The sequence below is a fragment of the Lampris incognitus genome, chromosome 8 (genome assembly GCF_029633865.1).
Source record: "Lampris incognitus isolate fLamInc1 chromosome 8, fLamInc1.hap2, whole genome shotgun sequence".
Classification (NCBI taxonomy): domain Eukaryota; kingdom Metazoa; phylum Chordata; class Actinopteri; order Lampriformes; family Lampridae; genus Lampris; species Lampris incognitus.
The window spans coordinates 28,492,106-28,505,928 of NC_079218.1; the positions used below are offsets into that span (position 1 = coordinate 28,492,106).

The 13,823-nt window shown below is 43.9% G+C and overlaps 1 protein-coding gene across 1 annotated transcript; it reads right to left on the reverse strand.

Moving 5' to 3' along the window:
• Window positions 1–1,274: 1,274 nt before the first annotated feature.
• ppme1 (protein phosphatase methylesterase 1) lies at window positions 1,275–8,709 on the reverse strand. The gene is made up of 14 exons (XM_056285419.1): window positions 8,473–8,709; window positions 6,120–6,213; window positions 5,533–5,625; window positions 5,305–5,362; window positions 5,139–5,190; window positions 4,840–4,994; window positions 4,114–4,204; window positions 3,720–3,785; window positions 3,504–3,627; window positions 3,291–3,417; window positions 2,908–2,952; window positions 2,666–2,730; window positions 2,509–2,576; window positions 1,275–1,665 (listed from the first exon to the last, which is right to left on the reverse strand). Exons 1-14 carry the CDS (start codon window positions 8,556–8,558, stop codon window positions 1,662–1,664), a joined length of 1,128 nt encoding a protein of 375 aa, XP_056141394.1. The 5' UTR covers window positions 8,559–8,709; the 3' UTR covers window positions 1,275–1,661.
• Between the last annotated feature and the right edge of the window lie 5,114 nt (window positions 8,710–13,823).

Here is a 13,823-nt window from a genome sequence, read left to right on the forward strand (position 1 = left end):
ATTAAACCAACTCCCTCGCAAACACTTCTTTTATTCTTTGAATCAGCTCCTCCCTCCCCGTTTACCTACATAAATCGGTTTCTCTCTCGCTGTCTCTCCTTGTCGATTCCTGCTTTCAGCTCAGACTGTGTGCAGAAACACAGGGAGCATACATTTCTATTCTAACGTATGAGACTGAAAAACTGACCATTATTATACCCCCCCCAACCTACACGCACGCGCGCGCGCGCGCGCACACACACACACACACACACACACACACACACAGCAATGTGGAAATGCAATCGCTCCTACAATTCGGACCTGCAAAAAAAACAAAAAAAAACATCACGGTATACTGACACCTGATGGCCAAAAGGTGAACCAATAAACCGTACCCATTTAGGGAAAGGGATCGTTGCATGGTCAAGTCAAGTCAATTTTATTTGTATAGCCCAATATCACAAATGTCAAGTAGTCAAATGTGCATGATCAAAATATATATGAGCAGGTGCCTTTTTATGTCATGAAGTCACTTTACTGTCCACTTGCCACCAGTGACTGGCATGACGGTTTATACAGGCATCACAAAACAGAGTACAAGCACAGGGATATGAGTATCTAGACCAGTGGTGGCTAACCATGTGCCAAGGAGAGCCATGTGGATGCAGGTTTTCATTCCAACCCGACTCCACACCAGGTGATTTCACCGATACATACTTCCTCTTTGGTTGAAGGGTTGCTAATCAGTGAAATCACCTGATGTGGAGTCTGGCTGGAATGAAAACCTGCATACACATGGCTCTCCATGGCACATGGTTAGCCACCCCTGATCTAGATGGAAAATGAAATCGACATTCATATACTTCCACATCTGTGCACCCAAGTCCATGGGCTCTCCTAAGAATGGTGTTTTCATTCCCTTAGCTAGCCATCAGTACAAGTTACAGAAAATATTCAATGACTTCATGCCGGAGCCATTGCTGCTGAACCAAAGGCAGTTGTTTAGTCTAGCCTAGAACTGAATGCCAAGATCCCAGAAACGTTGAACTTTGTGTCCAGACAAACTGATTCAACTTTTCTTGGATTTCCACACCTGGATTATTGAGCATGCATCGAGAAATGAATGCCAAGATGCTGTACCTTTGACCCTGACCTAAAAAATTGTTTTTCTTAGAAGTAAAACATATATTTATTAGTCCTCATGGGATGTATAGGAAAAAGCCCATGAAATATATTTCTTTTAAAATGCCAAGTACTTGTGGGGGAAATAAAAACAACAACGAACACCAAGATTTTAAATGTTCATGATGACGCTTTAATACATATAGCCAACAAAAAGCATGGATGGCATATTTCCATATCCATTTTTAATCCTCATTCTTTAAATCAAGTTCATAAACACATTACAACATGATGCAATCGCCTACAAAAAACATGAAACATAAAAGATTTAAACCTGAAACGAAATACAAATCTGAGTTCCAAAAATATCAATAAAATAAGGCAAAGCTGGAAGGCAGAACTATGTGATGACAAAAACATAATAATAACAACAACAACAACAACAACAGCAACAATAACAATTTTCTCAATTTATTGTTAATTTGCAAGATAACATCCATGAATCGTCACACATTTCCTCAATGGCGGCTGGCTATGTGTAGACTGGAAACTGGAAATTAGCTGTAAAGAAGAATATTCTGTGTTAACATCAAATATTATCTAATGTACATTTACTGCTGTTCTATTCTATTAGTATCTTTGGGTTCAAGTAAATGTGTTGTTTTTCTCAAGGATGCAATGCTCTACAAATGTAAACCACCTCGAAAAGATCAAGCAATGTTTTAACCATTCAAATGTTGCCATTGAATAAAATGTTGTCCAGCATGCTTTAAATTCTGTGAAAATGTATTTATTCAAGCATCACACTCCAAAAGGCATAAATGAAGTAGAATTGATGCACTGAAAAATGTTTTGATTTTGCAGCTACATTCCATTCGCAGTTCCATTTTATTGCTGATTACAAATCTCCCATGTAGGACTTTCCCAATATGTCACAGTAAATTTTAATAAGTCATCGAGGTCACATTTTATAAACACCTTTGAGCTACTTGTCACTGCAAGTGCCAAGGCAGAGTGACTCCTGCTGGTAATCACTTGTAAGGCTGTGTTGCAGAAAGTGGCATGGTAAGAAATCATTGTAACCAGCAGTAAAAAAAAAAAAGACAGTACATTTTTTAAATGACCACTTAAATTCACTATGGCAGAGCATTGTGGGGTGTTTTTATTCGCTCTGAATGAGGATTGTGGATTTGTTCCCTATTAATTGCATTGAACTCTAGATGACAAGCTGGATCTGAGTGTCCAGTTTGAAGAAAAAGGATGGATGACTGTGAAAACTGAACCTACCCTAAGTAAAACATGAGCAATGATTATAGAAAAGGGATGAACATAAACATTTCCAAGCTATTCCTTTAAAAAGTTTAATTTAAATGAAATAGTATTTTTCTTTTTCTTTCCTCTTACCACAGGTACCCCTCCTTAAATTCCGTGAATTTGTGCCGGACCATAAATTTTGCTATAGCATCTGCTACCTGGTGAAAGTAGAGAAATATCTGAGTTAAAAATATCAATCAATATCACATCTCGGTAAAATACGGATGCTTTTCCAAGTGAGCCTTACTTTTTCAGGTGCATCCTCATGAACGGCATGACCACACTGATGGAGCACCTGCATCTGGAACTTGCCTGTGGTGAGACAGTGAGATTCAGATTATTTGTGAGGTGATGGATCCGAGTGAGGTCTATACAGATTGTGAATCACAGCACACAATGTCTGTTACAAAATTTCTGATGGAAAGTGTATGCACGTTCAAAGCAAGCAGAATTGAAGCAGTCCACAAATTCCTGATGTGTGATCCTCACCTTGCATCTGTCCGATTGTAAGGTCTTTGTCAAGTCTGTCCACTCCTACGGAGGGAGAGGTTGACAACTGGGTAAGTCAGCCATGGAACTGTGCTGTTTAATGACACTTGCAAGCAAAAAAAAATATATATACTATATACATATTATCCTTCAAAAACTCAAAAAGGGTAGATTAAATGTAAAAAAAAAATTTTTGGCTTCTTAATTCTCACTAAACATGCAGAATCCACTGTCAAACTACATAATTTTTGCACCCAATCAAACGTTACCATCTTTGATTTACTGTGAGAATTAAATATTTATTTCAAGTTAAATGAAAACTCCCAAAATTAAAAAACCTGAGTTAATTAGAAGAAAACTAGTGGTTATTTTAAACATCTCACCTGCCAGCAGTAGTAGTTTTGGCACAGAGCAAGATAGAAAGAGGGAAGACAGGCCTACAAACCAGCCCTCCCAGTATTTTTCGGTCTTTGACAAGTCAACTCGCCAGGTAAAGATGCTCTTCTTTATCTACATGGAGAGAATGTCAACCTTCAAATCTACATCCTTCACACACCCCCCCCCCCCCACACACAAAGCAGGAACAGAATCATAACCTCTTGGTCATCTTCCTTCATTCTTTTGTTGTTGGATTCTTCTTCCCCTTCTTCCTCCTCTTCTTCTATTATGACTTCGCCGATGCTATTAGAGACACCTTGACTGCTGATGGGTTCCTCCCGTCTGTCAAAGTTGAGACAGAGCAAAGTATAATGCACAGGCATGAGGTGTGAACACCGAAACTTTCTATTTACAGACTGGAAAGGTAGACATACTTTTTCACTTGGCCTCCCATGGACACCCGTGCTGACTCAATGTTTCGAATCTGTCCACTCTTCACACTGTCACAGAAGGAAAAACTTTGGGTTAATTGCACATGCTTTCCTCTGCCCTGGAACTGGTTAATTTTGAGTTATGGTGGAATCTTTCTTATCTTAGTGCCTGGGGAATGGAAGGCAGTTGGTACTTTTAAATTAAATACTGAACAGTTAATGTCAGCCCACACTGAGATAAGAGTACCCAAAATATGAAAAAAAAATGGAATCATTTTTCTGACATTCCCCAATTGCACAATAACCTAATCTGTCATGTCATCTAATCAGATTTAATTATGTATTCAAATCAGTCATTTTATATTTTCACCTTTTTTTTGGGAAATTAATATTTTACCTCCACTCGATGGCATTCTCCAGAGACTTAAAAGTCTTTGGGCGACTCCTGAGGAAATTCTGCATGCTGTTCAGAGCATCCATTGCTGTGCCTAAAGGTAGGGAAAAAGATTGTAAATAAAATGTAGGGAAAAAGATTGTAAATAATGTACTAATTGCAATATTAATCATTGCTAATAGCCATCATTCATATTCTAGAAAGTGTTATGTAAAGGGACAATTGCTGAAACAAATAAAATTAATTTTCCAAATGCAACTTGATTGATTGATTGATCCATCCATTGTCTACCCTGTTGAGCCAATTCAGGGTTGTGGGGTGTTAGAGCCTATCCCAACAGGTATTGGGTGGAACACATGGATACAACTTGGATAGGTCGCAAAGCCATCACAGGAACCGCATAAATCATAAACAATCACTCACACACCATTCACACCTATGGACAATTTAGAAACGCCATTTCAACTAACATGGATATCTTTGGACTGTGGGAGGAAAACTTGGAGAAACCAGAGGAAACGCATGCAAACACGTGAAGAACATGCAAACCATACAGATGGACTGGAAACAAACCCAGGACCCTCTTCCCATGAGTCCACAGAGCTAAGATGTTGTGAAATGTTCGTTTTAATTAATTAAAGTAAAACAAATTTTGACAACAATTTGTTACTTTCTTTACCCAGCATTTAAAAGCTCAACATACTACTTCAATACACCATAAGCACTTACCCTCCACAACATCAATGACACAGAGGCCAAGTAGAGATGGTATATGATTGGCTGCGGCTGTGTGAACTGCAATTGCTCCACCCATGCTGTGCCCAATAATCATGATTGGTGGAGGGTTCTCTCCATAGAGTCCCTCTACTACTTTGCCAATATCCCTTGTGAAGGAAACAGCAAATCAGTATCAATTAACATCAAGCTATAAAAGATAACAGTAGGTTATTGTGAGTATCACAGAGCAAGTGTCTGTTTGTTAATTACTGCTATTCCTGCATGCCAAATATCCCAAGTAGACAACATACTTGGCCATCGAGTCTGCAGAGAGATCTTCAGAATTTTTCACTTTGGTGTCACCTGCAAGGGACATGAGAGAAAAAAAAACATTTCACTAAATTTTATAATCAAAAGCCAAGACTGTGTAAAGATGGAGACAAGTGACCACCACCGTGGGCCACCTCTACCACTTACCATGCGCTCGGAGGTCCATAGCTACCACCCTGCAGTTAATCCGGCTGCATATCACTGACTGCACATACATGCAACAAAAAAGAAAAAAAGGTTTTAATGAATATGAAATTGAAAGCATTACGCTCAATCATGTAGAACAAGCACACGCTTTAACGTCAGCACCGCTTCATAAACATTTTGCAGCATGTCAGCCATTTTTAAATAGATAAGAGCACTTGTTTGACTCACAGTGAACACTGCCCAGGAGAGAGCAGAATGGCCTCCTCCATGGAGCAGGAGCAGCACGGGACCATGGGAGCCGCTGCTGTAAATTCTGAAAACGTACAGGGGAGTCAAGGAAAAAAATACAAGTGCTAGGGCTGCAAAAAAGTAATAAATCTTATCTTAAAAAAGGCTGCTGCTTATGCTTTTACAGGTAAACAATTTGAGAATGTATATCAAGATTACTTTTTAAACTGTTATTCCTCAGTGGAGGAACATGTACTCTTCTGTAGCAACATCCAGCTTCTAATTCGTTAACCTGTATATGGGAGCTGCCAATTACAACTAAAGTTATTTATGGCTTTCTTTTAAGTGGCTGCACTGGTACTAATAAATCTGCTTTGCTTTGGATTTAACAGTAGTTTTTGAGCTTGGGGACAGCATTACTCTTTTGTTGTGCCGAATCAGATGCCCTTGGCCTGGGCAGAGGAAGGGACTAGCAGCATTGCAGTCAAGAGACCCCTTCTCTAACCTTGGGCAATTGTTACCCCACAAACTTGAAAGTTGACTTTCCCATTGACAAAGCATGAATAGAAAGCAAGAATCAAGGATATATCTTTGCCGTTATCATTTTCCACCTCAACGTCTTCCATTGTTTCAAAGTAATGACTCCAGGGCAAGGGGGAGAAATCTCGCTTCCGTCCAGGTCTGTAATCGAGGAGAAGACAAGAAAGAGAGAGACAGAACTCAAACTGCAGCCTTGATTGTCCAACACTACTACATGATTACTCTCCGTATCAGACTATAGAATTCAATTCCAACATATATGTTGGAATTGAACATTAAAGCGAAACTAAAATAAACTTTTTCTTAGTCTGTCATGAAGTTAAGGCCATAAAATATTCTGATCAAGTGACGATAGCAATTAAGTTTCAGGAATCTATCCACATTTCTGGGAGTGACTGCTTGTGTGTCAGTGACAATTTATTCAACATCTCGCTTCTAAAAGGAGCTTTTCAAAAGTGCAATCTGAGACAATTTTAAATTGTGATCTCCAAATGACAAAGCTCTAGAATAGATTTTGATAATTTTCACACTCAGTCCAAATAATGTACAATAAATTCATAAAAAGGTGTGCAAAAAGTAATTACCTCCTTATTCTCTCAGTTTAATTTCTTCTGACATACCGTATGTGGGGTCACTATGCCATCTTTATCCTATATTGTAATTCATTTTCACAAAGTTGGTTTATTCAAATGCAATGTCTCCTGGATCTTTGAATAAAAAAAAAAGACAGACCATCTGCCACCATTGTTATGAGTCAAATCTCTTTTCCATAGTTTGTTTGCTATTCGTGTAGGTCACAGTGCAATGTGCATGGTGAAGAGTTAACAGCAGAGGGTGTTTCATTCAGTACTTCAATCTGTACCAGTTATAAAAAGGAAACAAGCCATGATAATATGGCACTTTTCTCGAGCTGTGCATGTGTTCACACCCATGGCAAGTTTCCATTTGTGATGATTATCAATAGTTGAAACAAAAAACAAGGCTCATAAAATTGATAGTTCATTCAATTTTCCATTCATACATTAACTTACTATAACAAGGACAAGCAAAAAAACTCATATTCAGCAGATCATATATAATTTTAGCAAAGCCTTTATCATCTTTTCTTATTCTCGACTTTAAAATTTGCAGGAAAACAGCCTGATGGAAACATAACATTTGACTGGAATAACTTATCGGCAAAGGCTATTAATATACTATAACTATATAACATTATAATCAACTATAATAACTATACAAACATTCAAGCAAGAATTCATCGCCGCTCCTGCTATCATCCATCCATCTAAACAACAACAACAAAATGCTAATTTTGATTCGTGGTCGGGTCACATGACAACAACTACTTGGTCTAGAATCAGCATTCCTACCATTCTTTCAACAGACAATTATAAGCCCTTGTATCAAAATATTTATATAGGTTTATATAGATACTTCCACACTCCACCGCACAAATTTCTGCAAATACCGTAACTATCATACAGCAAGTAATGAGTAATACAGCAAATATGGCGTGGGCACAATATTTTCACTTCTCGGTGACGTCGAATAGGACTCATATATCTTATTATATCCAAACAGTCATTTGCATGAATTTACTAAATTATGTCGCTTGATGGCAAGACTATGTATCTTGACTGCAAGACTATATAAGCAGCAATTGTAAGAACGGACTCAAAATTTTAAGACTAAATAAACTGACTGCTGGGACGTTGCGTGCTAAACTGGGGGTTTGGGTGAAAACCGGAAGGATGGTAGCTCTCCCTGAGCAGGGGTGGTGACCACTGGTGTAAGCAACAAGCTAAAACGTGACGTAAGGATCAAACTGTCCACTGCAGTACGTGGATGGCGAACAGCGGGGATGGTGGCCCAGTAACGACGGCTAGTCAAACCTGCCTTCAGAAGAGGGTCTATCTGGGCTATCCGCGTTTATGTTTTCGATCCAAGCGCTGGTCTTACAATAGTTACGTTTATCCAAACCCCAGCTACGTTTATCCAGTCCTTGTGGCGTAGCCTAAGTGTTAGTAAGAGATTCAAATCCGTAGTATAATGCTGATACCAGGCTGCTAATTTGACATAGTGGTTTTCTGCGGAAAGTGTTCGTCATCCTTGCAGCAACCAGTTATGGTCGATTGGACTTTTTGTTTTTCCTCCCACGCCATAACAAAGACCTCACTCCAGCGTTGTTCAAAACTAACTCAATTATCGTTAATGAAACAACACACCCACATAAACTCTAGCTTGGTCGCTAAGCTAAGGGTAAACTGGTGTTAACCATAAACAGCGATTCCCAGGCCCCAGTAGCTCCTCTACGTCAAGCAGTGTGCTCAGGTGATGTGGAGAATAACGACAGGTGCTTATAAAGTTATTAGCACGCTACCGGGATGTTAGCTAACTCACCCCATTCTCATTTTGGACCCAGACTGTAAGCCGCCTGCAATCGGGGGTCTTGAAGCTAACAAATTTAAATGCAGTTGTTTTTCCATGCCGTCCCACGTAGGCAGCGTTCTCTCCCAAGAACTGTTTTAACAGATTATTTTCTTCAAGTCCACTACTGTGCCTCTATTTTGCCAGCCATTTGGTAAATAATCATATATTTCGCGTCTTCTTCTTCTGCGTCTCGGTTTTTTGCTCCCTCCTTTTATAGGTTTATTTGCGGTTGGCAAACAATGATTTTGTGCATTACCGCCACCAACTGGAATGGTGAGTGGACCAGAATGTTTATTTACTGGAAGAAAAAAAGTCTTCTCAATCAAAATAGTTTTCACGGGCTTCTTAGAGGAACTAAACGCCTTTCTCGTCAGCTGCTGTATACCTTCTCCAGAAACACCCATGACACCCAGAAATGTCCTTGCTGCATGTACAATTATGTCAATTCTCCCAGATTTTCTTTTTACTCCAGCAGTACAGTTAATTACCATTGCCAAAAAATTCATCTGGTCCTTACAACAGCAAAACTTAGCATGCTTCATGACTGACTTGTCCTCTTAAAGTTGTTTCACGTTGTGATGTTCAGTATTAGGGGAATACACCTTTCTCGTTGTTTCTCGACATTATTTTAGCAGCTTCAGCATGCGACAATCCCTTTTCTGCTCTCATCTTATTCACTTTCTCTCCCTTAATTCTTTTTGGACACTGTGCTGACCCCGTAACCATGATTTCCCTTGCAGTGCAGGCACTTTGCTTTCACTTTATCCACTTTACAGTCTTCCACATTACACTTGTCCTTCCCACATCTTCTGACTCTATTACATACTGCAGCAACAGTGTCCATGGTCGGCTCGACGTGATTTGGCCAAGTAGGATATGTTCCTGGATCAACATTCCACACTGTGTTCCTGGACCGACATTGCGATCAACCAATCACAGCCCTCTGACACACTTGGCAAACATCTGAGAGGCGCTCTCTCACCCTGTAACTCACATAATCAAAGTACACTCTTTCCAACAATTCCCCCTCAAAAGTCAAACACACAGGCTTCGTGTCCTCCTCGGAATCTAGTCATTCTTCTTGCCTCATACACACCTGCAACACACCAAAATGACTTGACTCCAGCTATTAAGGCTTCAAAGACCAAGTATGTCATCTTCCATTAAGCGAAATAGTTTTGATTAGAGAACAGAGAGAATGTGCACTGTTCTTAATTTCTTTTTTTTATCCTCCATTTCCATTTCAGTTAAAAAAGACAAAGTGCCCTTGAAATGGACCCAGTGTCGGCGCTACGGGGGGGAATTGGCCGGGCCTCGCCCCCCCAAATGAAAGTTGTGCCCCCCCACCAATTACCCAGTAATGACGTGAAAATTAGTACTTAAACATCATGTAAAAATTAAAATTAATTAATGCACATAGCACATTTAAATACATAATCAATTATAATAATAATCAATGAAATAAAATGCTTAAATTTCGTGATTGTGGAGGAGCGGGGTTAGCAGGACACCGGAGCGGAACATCAGTGTGTGATTTTGTCCATTCAGGTGGTAATTGCGTGTGACACACAGGAAAAGGATACTTTAAAAACGTGGCAAAATCGACATTTGAGTTTGACAACTTCGCAGCTCGCATGACTATTTTAGAGATTGTTTGCTAGAAACACAAGGCGGTTTACTTGGTCAGAGGCGAGTGCTGCACGTGTTTTGTTAACGATGTTCCCAGCATTGAAAAAACACGTTCTGATCGCGCAGAAGTGCCGGGGCGGGGATGCAACATATTGTTGGAAAAACGCTGTCAGGCGTGGCGGTTTGGAAGCCGGCGCCTCGTCGCAGGTCTGCGTCAATTCTGATGGGCGCTTAGCTTGAAGATGTTGCTTTAAATGCGTAACTTAGTTGTGGAGTGTTACACTTGCTCAACAATGGCATACCTTACCTTACACCACTTTCTTCTTTGATTCGAGGTTCTTTCGGCTTAGCCATTTAGTAACCTACTGTGACGCAGTGCAGCTAGCATATCAGTGTGTTGTTGTATTGGGCTGTTTGCTGCGAGTAAACTCATGCGATCTGCTTGTAGCGTCTGTGCGCGAATGGAAAAGCAACGGCGGAAAAGAGCAGAGCACAAGTAAGGATTCTAAGCGCACATTCGAAGGTTAATTTAGCAAATAATAAAAAAAATTCACAATCGAAGAATATTCAAATATAAAATGTAAATTTGACAGTGTGGCGGACACTAGGGGCTATGCCTCTCACCCAGCAGGACTGTGAGCTGGGGGCGTGGTTTACGTTCCCGGGCTCGCCGGGGCAGGGTTGTTCCTGCTGGAGTTGGTTTTGGAGTTGAGGAATAAACATCAAACTCGCCTTGGTCTCATGTTTTTTCCTCATTCCTGCCACATTGGTGACCCCGAATTGAACATGTTTGGAGCAGAAGATGTGTGTGAATCCACTTCGGCCACGCCGCCCCGACTCTCACAGCCGGCCGTTCTCGCCGCGGCTGTGAAGCTCCCAGAGTTCTGGCAGAGCGACCCGGCCTCGTGGTTCCAGCATGTCGAGGCGCTGTTCCACCTGCGTGGAATCTCCGCGGACGACTCCAGATACTATCTGGTCGTCGCTGCGCTGGATCAGCAGTCCACACACCGGGCCATGCAGCTGTTGCGCGCCCCTCCGCAACACGATAAATACGTCGCCCTCAAACATCTTCTGCTCCGGAGGTACAGCCTATCTGCCGCAGAGAGGGCAGATAGAATCCTTTCCCTATCCGGTTTGGGCGACGGGACGGCTGTGGATCTCATGGACAATATGCTGTCGCTGCTAGGCTCAGACGAAGGTGGGTTCCTTTTCCCGCACGTTTTCCTGCGCCAGCTCCCGTCTCCTGTGCGCGCGGCTTTGGCTAACTCCCCGTGTCTGGCCGCTGGTGACTGCCGAGGTTTGGCTGAGGAGGCCGATCGGGTCCTGCTGGCTACCAGACGGTTCTCTGTGCAGAGTGTGGCATCGGAGCCTCTGCAGCCGACGTCGGAGGACGCGGACCCGGCAGTGGTGGCTGGAGTGACTGCCCGGAGACGGCGCGGGAGAGGCCTCTGTTTCTTCCACCAGCGGTTCGGTGGCAAGGCGAGGCGCTGCGTCCCTCCGTGCACGTTTGAGACGGCGGGAAACTCCAGGGCCAGCGCTCAGTAGCAGCTGTGGGCGCTGGCGGACGTAGTGAGCTGCTCTTCATTAAGGACACGATGTCAGGAAGACGGTTTCTGGTGGACTCAGGCTCGCAAAAGAGCCTACTCCCTCCTGCTAAGACAGACAGGTCGGCCGAAGGCGGCGGCCCACAGTTAAGTGCAGCTAACGGTTCGTCCATTGCGACGTTTGGCACAAGGTCGGTGACTGTTTGCTTCCACGGGCGCCATTTTGAGTGGGACTTTGTAGTGGCCGCCATTACTGTTCCTATTATCGGCGCGGATTTTCTGTGTGCTAATGGTCTGCTGGTTGATGTTGCGAACCGCCGTTTAATTGATGCTGTGTCTTTCGCCACTGTTCCGTGCGAGACAAGGGGAGCCGGGCCGTTAACACACGCTAACTTTTTAGCATTAGGGGATGTTTTTCAGCGTTTGCTGGCGGATTTTCCATCGGTGACTACGCCTGCCTTTTCCACCGCGGTTACTAAACACGGGGTAGAACATTTCATTCCCACTCAGGGACCGCCAGTTTTTGCGCGCGCGCGGCGCCTCGACACGGTAAAATTGGCTACAGCTAAGGAGGAGTTCGCCATCATGGAGCGTCTGGGTATAGTGAGGCGTTCCAACAGCCCGTGGGCCTCGCCGCTTCACATGGTGCCCAAGGCGGATGGGTCGTGGCGGCCTTGCGGCGATTTTCGCCGCCTGAACAACGTCACCGCCAATGACCGCTATCCCATCCCACACATACAGGACTTTTCCATACGCCTGGCAGGTACCACTATTTTCTCTAAGGTGGACCTGGTGCGCGGCTATCATCAGGTTCCCGTGCGCGCAGAGGACGTGCCCAAGACCGCAGTGAGCTTTTCGAATTCATGCGCATGCCTTTTGGCTTGAAGGGGGCAGCGCAAACCTTTCAGAGGCTGATGGACTCGGTGTTGCGTGACCTTGATTTCGTGTTTGTTTATCTCGAGCACCTGGCGCACCTGAAACAGGTTTTCCGTCGTCTGGACGAACACGGCCTGATAGTCAACCCGGCCAAGTGTCAGTTTGGACTGCCGGTGATTGACTTCTTGGGTCACCGCATTTCGCCGCAAGGCGCGGTCCCGTTGCCTTCTAAGGTGCAAGCGGTGGCGGAATTTCCCCGCCCGGTCTCTGTTAAGGCATTGCAGGAATTCTTGGGAATGGTGAATTTCTATAACCGTTTCCTCCCTCGCGCTGCCCACCTCCTTCAGCCACTTTACGAAGCCCTGCGGCTTAAGAAGGCTAACGACCCTGTCGACTGGACTCCCGAACAGGTCCAGGCCTTTGACGGAGCTAAGTGCGCCCTGGCTAACGCTGCCCTCCTCGCCCATCCCACACCCACGGCGTCCATAGCTTTAACAACCGATGCGTCTGATATAGCCGTGGGGGCTGTGGTTGAACAGCGTGTGGCGAATGCGTGGCAGCCACTCGCATTTTTTAGCCGCAAACTGCGAGATAGCGAGCGCAAGTACAGCGTTTTTGACCGGGAGTTGCTGGCACTGCACCTTGCAACCCGGCATTTCCGCTTCCTGCTGGAGGGTCGCCCATTCACGGCTTATGTGGATCATAAGCCGCTGACTTTTGCCATGTCCAAGGTGACTGAGCCGTGGTCTGCTCGTCAACAGCGCCACCTAGCGGCGATCTACGAGTTCACAACGGACATTCAGCATGTGGCCGGGAAGTCCAACCCTGTTGCTGATTGTCTGTCCCAGTGACCCGGACGTCCTTGCCCTTAGGTCAACGCGTACCGGTCTCAAACTAGAGGACGCTGTGATGCAGGAAGGCAGTCCTGCCCTCCTCTGCGATGTCTCCACTGCCGTCCCCGCCCCGTTGTTCCAGTGGCCTGGCGCCGTCGAGTTTTCGATTCGATTCACTCCCTCTCGCACCCTGGAGTTCGGGCATCGGTGAAGTTGGTCGGTTCCAAGTTCGTCTGGCCTGGCCTCCTCAAGGACGTCAAGGGGTGGGCAGCTGCATGTGTAGCGTAACAGCGCGCTAAGGTCCACCAGCACACTAAATCGCCCCTCGAACCGTTTCCGATCCCGGCCAGACGTTTCGACCACGTGCATATGGACCTGGTGGGCCCTCTACCTTCTTCACAGGGTTTTACGCACCTGCTCACAATGGTAGATCGGACCA

Coding starts and splice junctions, on each gene's coding strand:
- ppme1 (XM_056285419.1), bottom strand. CDS start 8,558: ATGGAAAAACAACTGCATTTAAATTTGTTAGCTTCAAGACCCCCGATT. Junction 3,628..3,719: donor ATGGGAGGCCAAGTGAAAAA/GTATGTCTACCT, acceptor CAACTTTGACAG/ACGGGAGGAACCCATCAGCA. Junction 2,953..3,290: donor AAAACTACTACTGCTGGCAG/GTGAGATGTTTA, acceptor CTCCCTCCGTAG/GAGTGGACAGACTTGACAAA.